We start from the raw sequence: 22,042 nt of genomic DNA, 5'->3' as shown, positions 1-22,042 counted from the left end.
CTGGCTTTTGCTATGGGTGGTGGGACCTGTTATTCTGTCCTAAGTCTCAAGCCTCAGTGCCCTCATCTGTAGTTAGGGCATAATACTAGTACCCCCTCCTAACATTGATTGGGTGAGGGCCAAATGAACTAATATATGTAGGAGGCCTGTAACAGCACCTAGCTTAATGCAGGTGGATTCCTGATGGCCTGCCCTGTGCAGTGTGTTTTTGTCATGAGAAAGCCACTTGGACTGCCATTGCAGGATGAGAATCACAGTGATGTTGGCTGAGCTACACATACCTGGAGTGGAGAAGAATGGGGGTTTGTTGAGTTGTTGCCTTTGCAGGGCATGGTCTTGCTAAGATGCCAGTGATTGAAGGTGACTGAGGGTTACTCAGAGCTAGATGAACTTCCAGGGTTACTCACTAGTATAGTATTTCTTCCCTACTTATACTCAGACTCACAAGAAAATTGTTAGTTTGGGAGTGGAGATACAAGCCTACACATCTATGGAGAGTCCTCCTTAATGGCAGGTATTTTTGGCCTTGCTCAGTGAAATTCTAGAGAGAGCTATATGCTCTCCTCTATGCACTCATGGTTGTCAAGCACTTGTAGTTAGGAGCTGAATTTTTATTTTAATACATTTCAATGTAAATGTCCACATGCTTCTAGTTCCTAACATTGGACATCACAGTTCTACAGGGTGGGTAGATGGGTTTGGACATTTTATAAATTTTTTGGAAGTCGGATGCAGAATTGAAAGTGTATGTCTGTTTTTCTAGGAAGTGAGTCCATTGCTGTCATCAGATTTTTTTTTTATGTTGAAGATATTTTTTATTATTCAATAGTTATAGTTCACATACAATATTATATTTGTTTCAGGTGTACAATGTAATAATCATACACTTACATAACTTACAAAATGATCACCCTCAGTAAGTCTTATACCCACCTGACACCATACATATTTATTAAAAATATGGAATGCTTCATGAATTTTCAGGTCATCCTTGCCCAGGGGCCATGCTAATCTTCTCTGAATCATTCCAATTTGGTGTATGTGCTGCTGAAGCGAGCACTCATCAGATTCTTTTATGTTGTTGTTACTTTATTTTCTAAGATGTCTCACAACAAGTCAAACTTTTTCTAAATATAAGTATGTTTATTTTAGGCAATGTGAGTGATTTTTAAACAATATGTCTAAAGTTTACATCCAAACAAATCCTTTCTTTTGCCAACAACATTTTTATTTACATTACTTGGATTTACATGTTGAACATACCTTCATTTTCTTTCTTTCTTTTTCACAGTTTACACTCAATAATATTTTGCATTACTTTCAGGTGTATAGCATAGCAGTTAAACAATAATAGTCTTTACCAAGTGTTCCCCCTATATTCTCAGTGCCCACCTAGCACCATACATAGTTATTACAATATTATTGAATGTCCTTCTTTTGTTTATATTCTCACCTAAGGACATGTTTATTGATTTTGGAGCTAGGAAGAGAGAGAGAGAGAGACACACACACACACACACACACACACACACACACGCACATCGATTGGTTGACTCCTGTACATGCTACGATCAAGGGTCGAACCCACAACCTAGGCATGTGCCCCCACCAGAAATCAAATCAGCAGTCCTCTGGTTTGATTGATGATGCTTCAACCAATTCATCCACTCAGCCAGGGCATTGACAGTATTTTTTATGCTGTACTTTACATCCCCGTGATTATTTTCTAGTTACTAATCTGTACTTCTCAATCCTTTCACCTTTTTCACCCAGCCCCACAACACCCCTCCCATCTGGCAAACATCAGTCTGTTCTCGGCATCTATGAGTGTGTTTGTACTTTCTGTGTTTGTTTATATTATTCTTGAGATTCCACATATAAATGAAGTCATATGGTATTTGTCTCTCTCTGACTTATTTCACTTGGCATAGTACCCTTTAGGTCCCACAGTGCTGTTATAAATGGTAAGCTAAGTTCTTTTTTTATGGCCAGGTAATATTCTGTTGCATATATGTAGCACCAGTTTTTTTCCACTCTTCTATTGATGGGCACTCGGGTTGCTTCCATATATGGGCAATTGTAAATAATGCTGCAATGAACAAAGGGTGCATATAGTCTTTCACATTAGTGTTTTGGGATTCTTCTGATATATACCCAAAAGTGGAATTGCTGGGTCATAAGGCAGTGCCATATTTAATTTTTAGAAACCTCCATATTGTTTTCTACAGTGTCTGCACCCATCTGTGTTTGCACCAAGGGTGCACTTTTCTCCACATATTTGCCAACATTTCTTGTTTGTTGATTTATTGATGATAGCCATTCAGACATGTATGAGGTGATATCTTATTGAGATTTCAGCTTGTGTTTCTCTGATGATTAGTGATATTAAGCAGCTTTACATATGTCTATTGACCATCTTTATATCATCTTTGCAGAAGTGTCTATTCAGGACTTCCACACATTTTTTAATTGGATGATTTGGAGTTTTTTGGTGTTGAGCAGGATGAGTTTTTTTAATAGATTTTGGATACTAACCCCTTATTGAAGGTATCATTGGAGAATATCTTTCCCTATTCAGTAGATTGTCTTTTGCTTTATTATTATTTTTTATATCCTCCCCTGAGGACATTTTTTTCATTGAGAGAGAGAGAGAGAAATATCAATTGTTTGCCTTCTCATATGTGCCCCCATAGGGGATCGAATATGCAACCTGGGTATGTGCCCTGACTAGGAATCAAACCTGTGACATTCTGGTCTATGGGACAACATACCAGCCAATTAGCCACAACAGCTGAGGCTGTCTTTTCATTTTGTTGATGGTTTTCTTGGCTATGTAAAAACTTTTTAGTTTGGTAGTCCTATTTGTTTACTTTTTCTTTGGTTTCCCTTGTCTGAGGAAATATGTCAGAAAAAATATTGCTAAGAGACATGCCAGGCATTTTACTGCCGATGTTTTCTTTTAGGGATTTTATGGTGTCGAGTCTTACATTTAAGTTTTTAATCCATTTGGAGTTCATTTTTGTATATGGTGTAAGGAAGTGGTCTAGCTTCATCTTTTTTGCATGTATCTATAGGTATAATTTTCCAAACACAACTATTGAATAGACTGCATTTGCCTCATTGTATGTTCTTGCCTCCTTTGTCAAATATTAACTGACCATATAGGTGTGAGTTTCTTTTGGGGCTCTCCATTCTACTCCAGTAATCTGTCTATTTTTATGCCAGTCCTGTGCTTATTTAATCAGTATAGCTGGGAATTATAGTTTGACATGAGTTAATGTGGTATCTCTACTTTGTTCTTCTTTCCCTAGATTGCTGTGGTTATTTGGGGTCTCTTGTGGTTTCATATAAAGTTTTGGATTATTTGTTGTAGTTCTGTGAAATGCATGATTGGTATTTCAATAGGAATCACATTGAATCTATAGATGCTTTGGGATGTATGGACAAGGTAACAATATCAGTTTCCCTTCTCCATGAGCACGGGTATATTTCCAACTATTTATATCCTTTTCAATTTCTTTCTTCAGTGTCTTATAATTTTCTGAATACAGGCCTTTTGCCTCCTTGGTGAAATTTATTTCTATATATTTTATGTCATTTGCTTCAATTTTAAAGATATTTTTGTTTGTTTTTTAGAGAAGGGGAGGGAAGGAGAAGGAAAGGGAGAGGAACATTCATGTGTGAGAGAAACATGGATCGGCTGCCTTTTGCACACCCCTAACTGGGGACCAAGCCCACAACCCAGGCACACCCACTGCAGGGCCTCAAACCGGTGATGCCCAACCATCTGAGCCACATGGGTCAGGGCTGTTCAATGCGATTTTAAATGGGATTGTTTCCTTAGTTTCACTTTCTGATAATTCATTATTGGTGTACAAAATGCAACCGATTTCTGGACATTTAGTTTGTATCGGGCTGCTTTATTGAATTCATTTATCAGTTCTGGTAATCTCGGGGTTGAAATTTTTAAGGTTCTCTATATACAGTAGCATGTCATCTGCAAATAATGACAGATTTACTTCTTAATTTCCAATTTGGATGCCTTTTCATTTCTTCTTGTCTGGTTGCTGTGGCTAAGACTTCCTGTACTATGTTGAATAAGAGTGGGGAAAATGGACATCCCTGTCTTGTTCCTGATCTTAAGAGAAATGTTTTAGTTTTCTCCCACTGAGTATGATGTTAGCTGTGGGTTTGTCACATATAGTCATTATTATGTTAAGATATGTTCCCTGTATTCCCACTTTGCTGAGACGTTTTATTGTTACTGGGTGCTGGATTTTTGTACTTATCTCTATCTATTCATATGATCATATGATTTTATACTTCGCTTTTATGTGGTGTATCACACTAATGGATTTAAAGATATTGTACCAGCCTTGCACTCCAGGAATAAATCCTAACTGATCATGGTATACAAGCTGTTTTATATGTTGCTGGATTCAGTTTGCTAATATTTTTGAGAGTTTTTGGATCTATGTTCATCAAGGATATTGGCCCACATTTTCTTTCTGTGTAGTCCCTTCATCTGGTTTTGGAATTAGGATAGTGCTGGCCTCATAAAATGAGCTTGGAAGGCTTTCTTCCTCCTGAAATTTTTTTGGAATAGTTTGAGAAGGAATTCTTCTTTGAATGCTTGGTAAAATACACCTGTGGATCTATCCAGTCAGGGACTTTTGTTTGTTGCAAGGTTTCTGATTAGTGATTCAATTACATCAGCTGCAATCAGTCTCTTCAGATTTTGTTTCTTCTTGATTGGGTTTTGGAAGATATGTATGTTTCCAGGAAAATTATCTATTTCTTCCAGATTGTCCAATTTGTTGGCATTTGGTTGCGTATAATATTTTCTTATAATTCTTTGTGTTTCTGTGGTTTCAGTTTTTACTCATCCTCTTTCATTTCTGATTTTATGTATTTGGGTCCTCTCTTTGTTTCTTAATGAGTCTGGTTTGTTAATCTTGTTTATCTTTTCATAGACCCAGCTCTTGGTTTCACTGGTCTTCTGTATGTTTTTTTAGACTTTATTTCATTATTTCCACTTTGATTTTTATTATTTTCTTTCTTCTACTCTCTTTGGGCTTTGGTGGTTGTTCTTTTTCTAGTTCCTTTAGGTGTAAGATTAGATTGTTTGAGATTTTTCTTATTTCTTGAGGTAGGCCTATAAAACTACAAATTTCTGTTTTAGGCCTGCTCTCAGTGTGTCTTACAGGTTTAGGGTTGTTGTGTTCCCATTTGTCTCAATCTTTTGATTTCTTCTTGATCACATTGTTAAACCATTCATTGTTTACTGACATGTAAACATTGAGCCTCCATGTGTTTGAGTGTTTTCAGTTTTTTTTCCTTTAATTGATTTCTAGTTTCATAGCATTGTGATCAGAGAAAATGCTTCACATTATTTTCACCTTCTTTAATTTATTAAGACTTGTTGTGTTCCCTAACACGTCTTATCATAGGATATGTTCCATGTGCGCTTGAGAAGGATGTATATTCTCCTGCTTTGGGGTAAAATGCTCGATAGTATCAGTTAAATCCATCTAGTCTAGTGTGTCCTTTATGGCCACTGTTTCCTTGTTGATTTTCTGTCTGGAAGATGTATCCATTGGGATCAATAGGCTGTAAAAATCCTCTACTATGACAGTATTAGTGTTGATCTCTCCCTTTATATCCGTCAAGATTGCTTTATATATTTAGGTGCTTCAATGATGAGTGTGTAAATGTTTACAAGAGTTGTGTTCTGTTGTTGGATTGATCCTTTTGGTATCATGCAATGTCCTTCTTTGTTTCTTATTACAGCCTTTCTTTTAAACTCTATATTCTCAGATATAAGTATTGCTTCCCCATTGTTTTTTATTTGCATGAAATATTTTTCCATCCCTTTACTTTCAGTCTGTGTGTGTCTTTCTTTCTGAGGTAGGTCTCCTGTAGACAGGATGCATTGGCTCTTCTTTTCTTATTGATTCAGCTACCCTATGTCTTTTGATTGGAGCATTTAAGCCATTTACATTTGAACTGATTATTGATACATATGCATTTATTGCTATTTTCTTTATAACTATGATCCTCTTTCACTTTCTTCTTCTTAAAGAAGTTCTATTTAATTTGAACAATGATTAAAATAAAATTTAAAAAAAGAAATTCTATTTAACATTTTCATCCGTTTCTAAAAACTATCCAAAAGATTATATAGTCTGCTACTTTGGGGCTTTGCTGAAAAGCAAGCAATTAAGGGAAATAAGGATGCCCTCTGGTAGCCACTGCTGCTTCTCCTTTCTCATTCTCCTTCTTCTCAGCTGTAGGTCCCTCCTGCGAACAAATACACAAAGAAAGAAGTTTGAATCTGAGACTTCAGGCGCCAGGTAAATTGGACACTGCTGGAAGAGGGCAATGGCTACTGCCTTCAGTAGTGCAATCCAGGGCTCCTTGAGTCTAGGCTCCATGTTTGAAGAGTATGATGATGACTCTGAAGCCTTCCGTCAGCGCTTCAGGCAGTTCCAGTACAAAGAAGCAGCAGGGCCTCGTGAAGTTTTCAACAAACTCCGGGAGTTTTGCCATGAATGGCTGAAGCCAAAGATGCGTTCTAAGGAACAAATGGTGGAGCTTCTAGTGTTGGAGCAATTCCTGACAATCCTGCCCCGTGAGCTAGAAACCTGGGTGACAGAACAATGCCCAGAGACTACGGAAAGTGTTGTGTCACTATTAGAAGAATTAGAGACCGAACTGGAGACACCAGAGCCACAGGTGAGAAAGAGTTTGGGATCTTGGTAATTAAACCAAAAGGGTATCAGAGGCAGGTGGGATTGGATGGGACATTTGTCTCTGTGTCATTCTTCAACTCCAGGATTTCTCCACAGTCCTTTTCATGCCGCTCTTCTGCTGGAAAAAAACATATAGATCAGTGGTTTTCAACCTCATCATGCCCAATCCTCCTCCTGTAGCAAATATTCTCTAACTGCCCAGTAAATGTACTTAAGTGAAATTCATAGTTAACATAGCCTACCTACAATCATTCCTCAAAAACACCAATATTATGCCCTAGTGTCTGCACACCAGATCTGGCCACAACCTGTTTTGTATACCCTGTGAGCTAATAATGGTTTTGAAGTGATAAGGCATTGTTAAATAGAAAATAGGAGGAAGGAAAATAAGTCACAGTCTGAATGTGGCAAAAAAAGCATAAAATATTTACTATCTGGCTCTTTACAAAGAAAGTTGTCCAACTTTGAGTCAAGTAGAGTCTAGAAGGAATTTGAAGGAAAAGAAACATAGTTCACTATAAAGTAGAAAGCATTTCAGCATGCACATGTCTGGATTTGAGTGCACCTCAAGACCTCATGAAATTGTCAGGGGCTTGCCTGTCTGCAGACCCACTGTGAAGATGACAGTCTGTGTTTCAGACTGATACAGCTCAAACACTAATAGCAGTGTTGTTGTTTGTCCTGTAATTTTCCAAAGTGGCAAACAACTCTTGGTGAATCTGAACAATTAGTAGTATAGTTTTTTTTAATTAAAAATTCAATTACAGTTTACACTCAGTATTATTCTGTATTAGTTTCAGGTGTACAGCATAGTTGTTAGGCAGTCATATATTGTACTTTACAAAATATTCCCCCTGATATTCCCAGTACTCACTTGGCACCATATTACAATCTTAATGACTACATTTCCTATGCTGTCCTTTACATCACCATGACTTAGATTCCCAAAGTATTGCTTCCCTAGAGAAGTCAAGTCAAGCTAAAATTTGCAAAAATATGTTGTGATTATATGATGAACCAAGGTGAACCAGGTTCTTTTACCTATGTGAATACTTGAAGGGGCCACTCCAAATTTGGTAGGGACCCAGAGCAATTCTGCACTGTTCATTATCTGTACTCCCATCTCTGCCCACTAAATTCTGATAGCCAGCACCTGCCATTATACCCAAAACACCTCCTGGGGGTGGTGGCCCTGTTCTCTGTTCAGAAGCACTGAGTAAAGCTTGTTTGAGGCTGCCATAGGTGAGCACAGGGCAGCATCTCTGGAGAAGGGAGAAAGTAGTTCTAGTTGGGCATTAAGGGCACTGGAGTCTTGTGTGTTGATGGGACTCTGCAGTTAGCCTGCATGAGCAGGACTCTTCCAAAGTTTGCTGCCTCTAGAATGGAATGTGTTTATGATTTCCCTTCTTTTGTGTGTCTCCTTGTTTGGCTTACTACATGAGATGTTGTCTTCATGTAGTGTAATCCTGCATTGCCGGCATGGTAGGCACCAGCCAAGCATGGCACTTGAGCACTAGAAATGTGGCTAGACCAAATTGGTATATGCTGTAAGTATAAAATGCACACCACATTCAGAAGATGTAGGCTGAACAATAAAGCAGGTGAAATATCGTATAAATAATTGTTTATACTGGTTACATTATGAAATTATGGTATTTTCGATATATTGGGTTAAATACTGCATGTTATAGAGATTGACTTTAACTATTTTACTTTTCACATGGCCACTGGAAAACTTGAAATGACCTGGGTGGCTTGCATTATATTCCTACTGGGCACTGCTAGTCTGGACTTTAGAATGATGGGTTCTGGCTTTTTTCTCAGATCGATAGGCAGGAGATGCTCTTGGAAGACCCAGCAGCAGTTGGAATGGCACACGTGGTACCAGACATCTACCTGGAGACACTCCCACCCCAAGCAATGGGACCTGTCCCTGAGACCCCAGTAGCAGAGGCGCAGATCCCACAGGCAGGGCTGCAGGAGCTGAGCAATGGTGCCACTTGGGAAGGCCAGGCCTTTTGGGACCCTGGTAAGGCAAGGGTTTTATTTCCTTTCCTTGATTTCTATTTTGACAGCTCAGGAGCTCTGTAGGGTTGGGGTTGGTTAGAAACACTGAATACCAGATGAATATGGATCTCTTTGATAAAGAGTAGGAGAAGGAAATGTCTCTTGAGGAATGGCTGGCCACAAAGCACACCAGAGAGATCAGGGTTCCAAATCCCTTAAGCTGATGAACCTGCTCAGGAAGGAAGCTTTGACCAAAATGTTATACAGGAACTTGAGGAGAGTTTGGGTGTTATGAATCAAGATTAATTTCCCCAGCATATGTTTCATCAATGGAACCTGTGGTGTTGTCGTGGGTCCCAAGGGCCTCAGTGGCTCTTATGGCACAAGAGCCACATTCACACATGCTACTTTATCAATTACCATACTCACTTAAGATCCTTTAGAGGATTTAATTGCCTGTCACAGTAAAGGAAATATGTATCTTATCCATAAAGACTCAGACTGGTGTCTTTCCCAGCATACTAAGCAGATTCTCTGTAGCAGGGTCACCTGGAGTGCATTTTTAATGAGCTACCCAAGTGAGTGCTGTACATACTACCATTCTAGAACCACTGCTCAAGATGATGCAGGAGTTGATGACACAGGGAGAAATTCCAGTGGGAGAAAGCCCAGGGGAAGAAAGTCTCGTAGGAGTTCATAAAAATCTTGAGGGTGATCAAGGACTCTCCAGGATTGTTTAGAGGGAGAAAGCACAAGGTTCTCTGGGCATACCCTGAGAGATATCACATTAGAAAAGACCATTATACTGCATATGAATTAAAAAAAATCTGTTAAATATTCAGGTACCTTTCCTGGTTCCTTGGTTTCCTGTACCTTAAGTGCATAAGAATGAGTATCCTAGTCACTAGGACCCATTTTCTCTTGAAGCCAATAGAAATTCTACCTCTGGTATTTACTTACCTATGGTTTGCCCCCCTCTCTTGTGGTCTCCATTCCAGCTGCCATCTCTCCTCGCCAGGTGTCTGATAGACGGTGGGGGATTGTACATGAGAGACTCCACCCTCTCCTTGAAAAGGATGGCTTGGTCTATTCTAGGCCTAGAAATAGGACCACATGTTATCTGTGCAACACCCCCACCCATGGAATTCATCTCATAACATCACAGTAATGTTATCTGGTCACGAATTTTTCTCCCTTTCTGCATTTGTTCAATTTGTCTGGGTACCAAATTTTGTAGCTTGCTCTAGCAAGTTTTGGGCATGTAGAAGACATGTATTCTGTCTCATTTTTTAACAGAGGTGACCAGGAGGAAAACCCCAAAAGGACATATGTATCCATTAAGGTCAAAGCTAAACTATGTAAAATCTTGTCATTTATATTCTAGTCTCTACCTTACCTATATCCCTGATCTGCTAACAAGTTTTTTAAAATCTGTAATTTGTGTGTATGCCTGCAACAAGTGGCAGAACCTAGCCAGTTGTGTTCAGTTATAAATCTTTCAGCATATGAATTCCGATTACATGTGTGAATTTGCTCCTCCTACCAACAGTGTCAGGTACAAAGATCACATATGATGCTGAGCAGCACTATTGCTCTTGATTTGAATACTTTAGTCTCTGAAGCACAGGAGTCCAGTATATTTAACAAGGGAGAGATGGAATGATGGAACAAGTAAAATATATCAATTAGGGGAAAAGGAAACTACCCCTTTCTCATCACTGTTTAAAGTAATATAACATCCTTTGTCCTACTGACTGGGAGGTCTTTATGTCTACCTCATGGTCACCAAAGTCTCTTCCTCCTTAACACTTGTGGAGGGTCAAAGGATCTGCAGGCTGATCTGGGAACAAGATATGACCAGGAGGGGGCAATAGCACATACAAGCTTTGTTGGGCAACTCTTTGTCAGGTGTGCTTGTGAGGGAAGTCAGGGATCAGAGGGGAGGGGCACAAGGGAACTCTCCAGGGAGTAAGGGCTCAGAGAGGGGGCTTACCTGTCTAGGTGATATCACAGCCCAGTAGTACACTGGCAGTGTATCAGTCAGAGAATTCCAAAGGGCAGCAGCAGCTTGGAATCATATAGCCACAAGGCTCCATCTTTTCCATGGCTAGCAGTTGTGGGGTGATATTTTCTGAGCTATGCAAAGGAGGGTGGCTGTAAATGGATAAAAATATGCTTCTGGGGCTAATTTTCAAAAAATTTGATGTGAGAGAATTTCAGGTTGGTGCTTGCAGGCTTTTGAGTAAGAAGTCCCAGGTGGGAGTGAAGAACTGAACAACCTATGGCCCAGTACAAAGAGGGCTCCTTCACTCCCTTAGGCTCATTTCCAGATCAACCTCTGGGTGGCTACTGTGGCGTTTGAGGGCAAAGAGAAGAGCACTGCCAATAGAAGTAGGCATAGATGCATGACTTCTGAGTGACATTCAATGTTGACCAAACTACTCTGGGGCCAAGCTATAAAAGATGCACCAAGAGCATCCTTGCAGGGGCATGTGTCAGCAGGACAAATTTCTAGGTTAGGAATGATTGGTTAGTGGGCATATACATTTAAACCTTTAATAGATATGGTTGAATGTCCTCCAAAACTACTGTACCAATTTGCCCTCCCATTCCAGCATATGAATGCCTGTGTCTGCTCACTTTCACGCACTGGCTTGCCTTGTGATGAGTGCCATGGCTGTTTTCCCCACGTTGGCAGACAGAAGGAGGGCTGCTATCTGTGAATATCTTTTTAATCAGTGTCCAGTTCATTCAGCATTTGTGACAGTTTTTCACTGACTGCATGAGCAGAAGGTGGGAACTGTGGTCAGAAGGGTGTCAGATGGGTCAAAGGGGGATGGATAGTGGTCTTAGCTGACATGGGCTGTGAGCATTGGTTGTGGAATGTAAATTAGTGATAGGGGCAGGAGGAGGGCTCCGAGCATGCAGAAAGTGGAGGCTGAGTGCACCCGAGCCACAAGGATCTGAAGTGACACAGGAGGGAGGTGAGTAGGGCTGGTGCTGGTAGACAGCTAAGAAGTGCATGAGGTGAATATCCAGCAAGGAGCTCAAGTTTGGTCCAGCCTCTTTGAAAGCTGGCACGAGGGAGTACTATGGTGGGGTGAGTAAGTAAGGTGACAGTTCTCAGTCTTCTTTGGGTGGTGCTGCACAGAAAGGGGAAGCTGGACTGATGGTAAGTCCATGAGACGTAGCCGCCTGGTGATGATACTCCTGGCCTTGTTCTCACAGGTGCTAGATTCTGTCTCTGGGGCTGCCTCAGTCCTTAACTAGTCACGCCTTTAGCTCCCTTTTACCCAAGGGGCAGATGTTTGGGATGGTTTAATGGTAACCTGTGATGAAGTCTAGAGCCTGAAGAATATCAAGTCTACGTTCTATGTATGGGACGGGAACCCCCATAGGAACACATCCTTTAATTCTGAACTTACTTTCACATCTCTGCTATGGGGAGGCTCAGCGCTTCCAAGTTTCTGCCACCCTAAGGCTGTGCCACTGTCCACCCACCACCTTTGCCATAGCTCACGCTTTCACTTGATGGCGCCTTTCCTTTGATCCATGACATCCAGGTTTATTTGACCTGGGGCTCATTCTGACCTTACTTTTGAAATGTAGGCATAACATAAACAAAATGAACAGTTGTATTTAAAATCTCTCTATTTGAAAGATCTGGTCTTTTAAAAATGAAAGTAGGAATACGGTGTTTTAGTCGACTTCCTGTGCTTTGATATAAGGTCCTGGAAGGTGAATTTTCCTTCAGATCAACATTACCCACACTGACTTGCTAATGTCATTTTACTAATTCCAATATTTAAACATTGCCCTTTATTTCCATCTGAAATGAGCCATTTCCAATCCACACTCTTCTACAGACCAGTAAACTTGGCCAGAAGTGATATAGGGGTGTGCAAAGAGGGTGGAGACACAGTAGCTCTCACTGAGGAGAGGGGTGGTAGGATACAGGGGGACTTGTGGTTTTTCTTAGATTGACAGTGAGAAGCATTGCTTGATGATGATTTTGGTTAGTTTCAAGAGAATCTACTTCTAGACTTCAACTGAAACAAACACATACAGGTTATTATTATTTTTTGCCTGTTGCTTACCCACTTCCGTTGTCATCATAATTTGAATATTTCTTACTAAAAGTACTCCAGTAACCGTGTTCCTAGCCCCCACTTTGGCCTCTCTCTTTTTTCACTTGGAAGTCAGTTAGACAGTGTTTCTCAATTTTAATATGACGTCACTATAAGAAGACTGATTCCATGTTCTGGCCCTCACCTACACAATCCCATTCTCAAAACAACAGTGGAACACGTTCAGTGTATTGACTTCACAAGGGAATTGATTCACCTCCCTTCCATAGACTGGAGGAGAACAGCTTTGAGTCGAACACAATGGGATCTCCCCCATCCCCAGTTTGGGTTTTGTTCTTATGTTGAAAAATGAAAAAAAAAAAAAAAAACACAACAAAAATGACTTGTCAGAGGCTCCTGGTGAAGCAATGCTGGCAAGGTAGTAGGCAGATACTGAGAAGTCGCACGTCCTAGAAAGAGACCTATGCTCTGCATAAACCTGTGTTGACTCAAAACTACCCTTCTTCCCATCTCTCCTATGGCCAGCATATTCAGTGCTAAAGCCTGACCCCATAGAGCCCTGGATGAAGGAACTACAGGACTGCATGGAAGAGGAACAATTTCAATGGCTTGACTTCAAGATAGGTAGGTGAGGGTTCATGTGATGCTTGGAAAAAATCTAAAGAAATTTCCATACTTACTCCCAGAGTAAAGAGGTTTGGGATGGCACTTGGTGTATTTATCTTCCCACTAGGTGTTGAGCCATAACTCTTCTCAGTCCCTACCTATTCATTCCCCTTGGAACATGGTGAGGTCTGCAATTTCTATTCATGCCATCCATTTTGATATTGGGAGAGAAAATGTGTCAAAACAAAAAAAAACCTGTAGAGTATGTGTCCATTTTCTTTTTCTTTAGATGGAAACGCACTTCTTGGTCCAAGTATACCAGGAGACTCGGAACACGCAAGGAATCAACTGGGATATCCCACAGAGCATATACAAAGAGAGTACACATTGCTTATGTGTGGTCAGAACCTTTTTCCAGAAGAAAGAGCTGAGGTATCCAACCAGGAAGAACCTCTCAGCCCCAGAGCCCATGAGCAAAACCATGCCCCAAAGAGCCCACACCAGTGTCTTCACTGTGGGAAAGAATTTGTTTCCAATAAGGTACTTAATGGGCACCTGAAAATTCATGCAGGAGATCTTCCTCATGAATGCCTTGAATGTGGGAGAAGATTCCTTCGTAAGTCCAACCTACAAAGGCATCTTCGACTTCACAGAAGAGAGACACCCTATAAATGCAATGGGTGTGAGAAGCAATTCAGTCAGTTATCACATCTCATAGAACACCAGAAAATCTCTTCTGGTCAAGAAGTATACATTTGCCCTGAGTGCGGGGAGTGTTTTTGCAATAGAAAATGTTTTGCAAACCACCTGAAAATCCACACAAATGGAAAACCTTTTAAATGTCACAGTTGTGGAAAAACATTTAATCGACAAAGAGACCTTAGCGTGCACTATGTGGCGCACACTGAAGAGAGACCATTTATGTGTGAATATTGTGGGAAAAGCTATAGACATAAATCAAGCCTTGCTTTTCATTTAAGAAGCCATTCGGGGGAGAAGCCATAGAAGTGCATTCATTGTTTTGCAAGCTTCATAACTAGGGGCAAGGAGCTTAGCACTCCCACTGGGTAGAAACAGGGTGCAGGGCTGGATTTGGCCCTTGGGCCTTGTGTTTGACACCTGTGTTCTAGAGTATTCACTGACACTTGACACTGTCCCAGACATGATTATTTCTTTTTTTAATAATTATATTATTCTTGTTCAATTACAGTTGCCTGCATTTCCTCCTCACTCCCTGCACCCCCTCCAAACCCACCTCCCTCCCTTGCTTCCACCATCCCCCTTGGTTTTGTCCATGTGTCCTTTATAGCAGTTCCTAAAAACCCTTCCCCTCATTATCCCCTACCACCCCCCCTCTGGTTACTGTCAAATTTTTCTTAATTTCTATGTCTCTGGTTTTATTTTGCTTTCTTTTTTCTTTTGTTAATTACGTTCCAGTTAAAGGTGAGATTATATGGTATTTGTCTTTCACCATCTGGCTTATTTCACTTAGCATAATGCTCTCCAGTTCCATCCATGCTGTTGTAAAGGATAGGAGCTCATTCTTTCTCTCGGCTGCATAGTATTCCATTGTGTAAATGGACCATAGTTGTTTTTTTTTTTTAAGATTTTATTTATTTTTAGAGAGGAAGGGAGGGAGAAAGAGAGAGAGAGAGAGAGAGAGAGAGAGAGAAACATCAATGTGCGGTTGCTGGGGGTCATGGCCTGCACCCCAGGCATGCACCCTGACTGGGAATCGAACCTGCGACACTTTGGTTCATAGCCCATGCTCAATCCACTGAGCTACGCCAGCCAGCAGACCATAGTTTTTTGATCCACTCATTTGCTGATGGGCACTTGGGTTGCTTCCAGCACTGGGCTATTGTGAATTGTGCTGCTATGAACATTGGGGTGCATAGGTTCTTTTGGATTGGTGTTTCAGGGTTCTTGGGATATAATCCCAGCAGTGGAACTGCTGGGTCAAAAGTCAGTTCCACTTTCAGTTTTCTGAGGAAATTCCATACTGTTTTCCACAGTGGCTGTACCAGTCTGTATTTCCACCAACAGTGCACTAGGGTCCCCTTTTCTCCACAACCTCTCTAGCATTTGTTTTTCGATTTGTTTATGATGGCCATTCTGACCAGTGTGAAGTGGTAGCTCATTGTGGTTTTAATTTGCACCTTTCTAGTGGCCAGTGATGCTGAGCATCTTTTCATATGTCTTTGGGCCCGCTATATCCAGACATGATTATTTCTGCATAGGCGAGTCTTGTTTAATCCTTATGATGAAAATGTCTTTGTCCCAGGTCAACCACAGCACAGGTGTTAGTAAGGGATATGCAATGTTGACATTCCTTTCAGGTCTAGGGTCAGTAATCCAATAGATGGCGATGTACCCATTTGGCCTGTATGTATGCAATATTTTAGTCCTGTGGAATGCATATGCTGTTTCTGTTCGATTGCCACAGACTAGTAGTTGCAGCAACATGCAGACGATTCCCTGACGGTGCCAACAAGCACTTCCCTTGACTCCCTCTTACACCACAGGCAGAATCTCCTGTGCACCCACTGTTACATTTATACATGACTTGAGCCTTGAATGCAGTCCATTTGTGTCATGTGGAGCACTTCCCAAAGAGAAGGACAAAGGGAAACATCCAACTCTTAACATGCTGTGAGGGGCAGGGAACAGTACCCATCGCACCAGTACCAGGAAGAGGGAGTGGACTAGATAAATGTGGAAACCCTACCTGGAGTGAACTTGCAGGAAATATTGTATTTTCTTTTTGTTCCTTGAAATGATGAAAGCACTGAAGGCCACAAACTTTAAGTCTAACTTTGGTCACCTCCCCAAAATCTTATGCAATGTTCTTACTTGTTATTTTGCAATTGTCTGTTATTGCAGCTTATATTTTTTTCCGTTCTGCCCCAAGAGTTGGACATTGTCGATAATTTCTGTCAAGTTTTGTTTATATTGCAAAGTTATTAATAAATGTGGTTCATTCTAGTTTTGCTTTGAAATTTATTTACATGTTCTTGAAGACTTATGACATGACCATAGAGACTAACGGTTCCATTTGTAGGGTACACCCTAGGAGAGGAGTGGTTGTGTCATCAGCTTATAGCCATTTACCTTCTCTAAAAACTGCCAAAACATACGACACACACCTTTTCCCACTCCTTGGCCTGTGGTTTCACTCACTAATTGGTGTCCCCTGATGAAGAGAATTTCCCAGGTGTAACATAGTTCAACTTATCGTTTCCTCCCCCTTTACTATTAGTGCTGTTTGAATCCTGGTGAAGAAATGTTTTGTCTACCCCTAGATCATGAACATATTTTCTACATGTTCATTTTAAAGTTGTATTTTTTTTACCTTCCACACTCGTATCACATTTTACCTGGAGTTGATTTCTTTTACAAATGGTATGAGATAAGATTCAAGGAAACACTTGATATTTGGTCCTCAGCCTTTAGGTCTTAGCAATAATTGAGGTGGTAAGAGAATGTATTTACCAGCCTTTACATGGAATCAAACAAGTGAGTTATGAACAACATCCCAGGCGAAGGAATGTCTCATAAAAAGGTCTGAGGAGAGAAACACAGAGTGGCTGGAGGTAAAACTAGAGTGCTAGGCAAAGACCAGGTAATGAATAGAGGGTGTCGTAATCCACCTGATGAAGTGGGAACCTCATCTCTCAATCAGTGGGAGACCATCCCGCTAGTTGAGAAGAACAGGTGAAATGTGCATTTTATAAAGCCCACTCTGGCCCCTGGATGGTGATTAGAGAAGACAAGATCGGGACAGGAAGACCAGTGACGAGGCTGCTGCAGATGAGAAAGTGGGTTGAGGTAAGGACAGTGGTGTGCAGATGAAACAGAAGGGAAGAGTTATTTGAAGGGGGGCGGGGATTAGGAGGCAGTATCCACAGGCTCTAATGACTGACTGGATATGAGGAGTGTGATAGCCAGATCTGTGTCCTGAGGACCTGGAGTTGGGAGACTGGGGGAGCAGACCATGAAAAGGGAATGAGAGCCCTCTTGGCCAATAGGTCCATGGTTACCCACTGAAACTCATAGAAGTTTCAGTCCTGTCACCCTATTCACTCTGCTCAAGACTGTCTCCTGCCCACAGTGATTCACTCTTAATAATCTTTGGGGTATGTTATGTTCCAGATAATATAGGTACTGGGGATGGCAGAGTCGAGTACTTACCATCCCCAGTATCGAGATGGTAAGTACAGTCACAAACAAGTATGTGCAAGTTAACATGGGAGGAAGGTGGTCAAAAGGTACAAACTTCCAGTTGTAAGATTAGTAAGTTCTAGGGAGGCAATGTGCAACATGATGACTATAGTTACCACTGGTGTATGATATCAATAGGTAGGAAAGTTGTTAAGAGAGTGCATTCTCAGAGTCCTCATCACAAGGAAACAACTCTTTCTTTCCCTTATCTTCTTTCTTTTTGTTGTATCTGTATGAGATGATAGATGTTAGCTGAACCTATTGTGGTCATCATTTCACAATATATATAAATCACCTTGACCTTAGACAGTGATATGTGTCAATTATTTCTCGATGAAACTGGGAAATAGAAAGAGAGATTTTTAAAAAAGATTTAAATTTAGAGAAAGATTAATTTTAAAAGAATTAAAAATTAATCATTACCTTATGACACAGGAATCCCCCCTCTGGCTTGTTATCCACAAGAATGGAAATGAGCATCTGCAGGAGATATTAGCACCTCAGTGTTCATGGCAGCACTATTCTCAAGTGGCAAGCTGTGGAAACTATCTAAATGTCAACAGATGAGTGGATAAAGAAAATAGGGTGCGTACATTCAATGGAATATTATTCAGCCTTAAGAAAGATGAGGAAATTCTGTGATATACAACAACATGGATGAACATTGAAGACAATGCTGAGTGGAATAGGTCAGTCACAGAAGGACAAATACTGCATCTTTCCATTTACACAAGGAATCTAAAATGGTCTAACTTTAGAATCAGAGTCAGGTGGTGGTTACTAAGGGAGGGAGAAATGCGGTGTTGCTACTCAGTGGGACTCAAGATTCACTTATGCAAGACGAGGAAGTTCTAGGCTCCATACTGTTATGTACACATCGGGCCTATAGTTAACAGCACTGATCTGTACACTTGAAGTTTTTTAGAGCGTAGAGCCCACGTTCACTGTTCTGACTATAATAACATAATTAAAAAAAATAGAAAGGAAAACCACCAAGACTCACATTTAATGGAATAAAAGGAATGATAGGAAAGCCACAAATATTCTGTAAAATAAAATGCCAAACTGCATCTAAGGAGGGTGGTCAATAAATATTTCTGAAGTGAAGCAATGAACACATTTTTAGAAGGAGAGAACAAAGACAGAGGTTGTTTACTGGCACCTGAGGATCTACTAGGGGTGGTAGAATGGTGGGATCACCAACGTCCAAATGTTTGCTGGATAGACCCAGACACACTGTTTTACATATACTCTGAGGAAACCAGGATGGGTTCCTGGGTTCATGAAATGGGTGCAAGAAGCAACAGTTTCTTCTTTCTCAGAAGGCCCTCTACAGTGACTATGTATTGACATTCAAAGGGAAATAACTTACAGTAGAGAATGAAATACTTGCGGTGTTTGATCTGTGTGTTCTTTTTCATGCTATGTAAATCACAGAGTGAAATGGCCCTCCACTGCTTGGCAAGACAACGAGAGTTCCTTGACCTCCATTTCTAGGCTCCTTACTGTTAACAGCATCTATTATTATTTATTGAGTGCTTACACTATGTCACAATTGTTAATAAGTATTTGACATACTTCATCTCATCTCACCCTCCCAATCAGCATATGAGACAAGAACTGTTGTTTTTTAAATACACTTCAGAAATGAGGAGACTGAGGCTCAGGGAAGTTTAAAAAATTACCCAAGGTCACACAAGTAACTGTGCCTCAAACTACAAAGCTTGACTCTAAGCCCTGAAACCCTTTGTTCCTTTCTGAAAACAGATTTTTCCCAGCCTGTAACAGATTACTAGAGGTCCTTAAGTCCTAAATCAATCCACTGGGGCAAGATGTGTAGCTGTAGCATTCAGACTTTTCCAATAATAGCAAAGTAATACATAGCACACTCAGCAGGACGTGGGGTACTATCCGTAATGAAACCATCAATATTAATGCAGACAATGCGTGGATGTTCTCCCATTAATTATGGGATAATTAAACTTTACAAATATCCTCACATCCTTCCTGATCAAATTTGGCTCCCCAATTTTTGCAACAAACTTAAGAAGAGCAATGTGCTTTTCAATACCTTTTTCTGCTTCACCTCTATATATGAAGGAATGTAGACATTTTTGAGATTACCCTCCAAAGAAAAACAGGGATCATCTCTACAGCCCCAAGCCATTGTCCCGGACAAGTCACTGGTAGATTTTACCTGGGAAAAAAAAGCTTACAATGACTTAAAAAAAATTCATTCTGGGCCCTGGCTGGCATAGCTCAGTGGATTGAGCGCAGGCTGCGAACCAAAGTGTCGCAGGTTCGATTCCCAGTCGGGGTACATGCCTGGGTTGCAGGCCATGACCCCCAGCAACTGCACATTGATGTTTCTCTCTCTCTATCTCCCTCCCTTCCCTCTCTAAAAATAAATAAATAAAATCTTTTAAAAAATTCATTCTTAATGTGTAATTTTCAAAAAAGTTCATTCTTCATGGGTAATCATATCTTCAAATAACCTTAAGGCAACCAAGAAATCTTGCTGTTAGTGTGAACACAAGCTACAGTATAATGTCTCATGTCTGATCACTAAGGACAAAGCAGTTGGCATATGATAGGTGTGGATATGATATGTTTGCAGGTTTGTTGTTAAAACAAATGAACATTCAAAGAAATGAAAAACAAAAACTTAATAAGAGCTCTGGAAACAAATGAAAAGCCACCCCAGGCATCCAACCCCACCTTCCAAAGAGAGACAGGCCTAAAAGGATTTGTAGCATTCATAATCTTCATGGAATATGCAATTCTTAGTTTTTTAAAGGATACACTTTAACCCCAGTTCTTGTAGCTCAGTGAATTAAGTGCAGGCCTGCGAACCAAAGGATTGCTTGGTTCGATTCCCAGTCAGGGCACATGCCTGAGTTGCAGGCCAGGTCCCTGCGGGGGGTGGGGGGTGAGAGGCAACCACACACTGATGTTCCACTCCCTCTCTTTCTCCTTCCCTTCCTCTGTCTCTAAAAACAAAATAAATAAAATCTTTTAAAAATACACTTTATTTTTCAGAGCAGGTTTAGGTTCATAGCAAAATAAAGCAGAAGGCACAGATTTTCCATACGCCCTGTCCCCCACCCCACCCCCACACAGCCTCCTGTGTTATCAACATCTCCTACCCAAGTGGTACATTTGTTACAACTGAAGAACCTACGTTGACACACCATCATCACTCAGATTCCCTAGTTATATTATGGGTGGTTCACTCTGGGTGTTGTTGTAAATCCCACGAGTTTGGACAAAAGTATAATGACATGTATCCACCAATCTACTCTTTATAGTATCATAAAGAGTAGATTCACAGCCCTAACAGTCCCGTGTGCTCTACCACTATTCTTATTTTAAACTGTGCAGGAGCACAACAAATTTAAGAAACTCCCCCAATTCCCTATATAAAGCCAAAAGAAAAGTGATTCCAAAACCTGACAAAATAAGCATAAAGAGGGACAAGTGTAGACCAATTCCACTTACGAAGATGCAAAAGATAATATCTGAATGAAAAATAAGCAAATAAATCAGACAGTACATTAGAAGAATTATATATCACTTCCTCAAAGTAACGATAGCTCAATATTAAGAAACCAATTCATATTTTCTCCACATTCATGATTCAAAGGAAAAAATGACATAAGAATCTTGAAGGTGTTGAAGAAACATTTGAATCATCTATCACGCCTTATTTTAAAAATCACTCCTTTACCAATCAGGTTATTTCAAAAGAAATGTCAGTGTCCTGCATTCCCAATAAAACAAGAACCAAATAAGGGTTATAATGAGTCTTTTTGTACTGTAAGATGTTAGTTTTTAAACATTTCAACATTTGTGAAATAAAAATGATAACCATGCATACTTGAGATTTCCATTATTAAATCAATGATGTGCATTCAAGTTGATGGTAGTCTTAGAATTGAGGAAATCTTGTTTTGAAAGGGTCAATCAGTGTGAGATAGGCAGAAATAATGTATTTTGTAGATTCTAAAATCTGCTTTTAGGATTCGGAAGTCATAATATTTCTTATTATAGCTGTCGAAATTGACCAAAAAGAAGTTGTGGTACATATATGCAATGGAATGTTACCCGGCCGTAGAAAGAAATGAAGCCTTACCAATTGTGACAACATGGAAGGACCTAGAGGATATTATGAGGCTATTGTGCTAAGTGAAAGAAGTGAGGCAGAGAAAGACAAAGACCATATAATTTCACTTATATGCAGACTATATAGAACAAAATAAATGAACAAACAAAACTGAACAGACTCATGGATTCAGGGATCAGACTGATGGTTGCCAGAGGGGAGAGGGGTCAGGGGGGTGGACGACAAAGGTGAGTGGACTAACAAGT

At 40.4% G+C, this 22,042-nt stretch overlaps 1 protein-coding gene and 1 non-coding gene across 2 annotated transcripts; one reads left to right on the top strand and one right to left on the bottom strand.

The window, feature by feature from the left end:
* Window positions 1-954: 954 nt before the first annotated feature.
* Window positions 955-1,060, bottom strand: LOC114505803. The gene has a single exon (XR_003685273.1). It is a non-coding gene; the product is annotated as a U6 spliceosomal RNA (small nuclear RNA).
* Window positions 1,061-6,292: 5,232 nt separating this feature from the next.
* On the top strand, window positions 6,293-14,458 carry LOC114505487 (zinc finger protein 449-like). The gene is made up of 3 exons (XM_028523375.2): window positions 6,293-6,735; window positions 8,577-8,781; window positions 13,743-14,458. Exons 1-3 carry the CDS (start codon window positions 6,382-6,384, stop codon window positions 14,456-14,458), a joined length of 1,275 nt encoding a protein of 424 aa, XP_028379176.1. The 5' UTR covers window positions 6,293-6,381.
* The last annotated feature ends 7,584 nt before the right edge of the window (window positions 14,459-22,042 follow it).

Source organism: Phyllostomus discolor, chromosome X (assembly GCF_004126475.2).
Source record: "Phyllostomus discolor isolate MPI-MPIP mPhyDis1 chromosome X, mPhyDis1.pri.v3, whole genome shotgun sequence".
Classification (NCBI taxonomy): domain Eukaryota; kingdom Metazoa; phylum Chordata; class Mammalia; order Chiroptera; family Phyllostomidae; genus Phyllostomus; species Phyllostomus discolor.
This window is presented reverse-complemented; position numbering and strand designations above follow the sequence as displayed.

Coding starts and splice junctions, on each gene's coding strand:
- LOC114505487 (XM_028523375.2), top strand. CDS start 6,382: ATGGCTACTGCCTTCAGTAGTGCAATCCAGGGCTCCTTGAGTCTAGGC. Junction 6,736..8,576: donor TGGAGACACCAGAGCCACAG/GTGAGAAAGAGT, acceptor CTTTTTTCTCAG/ATCGATAGGCAGGAGATGCT. Junction 8,782..13,742: donor CCAGGCCTTTTGGGACCCTG/GTAAGGCAAGGG, acceptor CTTTTTCTTTAG/ATGGAAACGCACTTCTTGGT.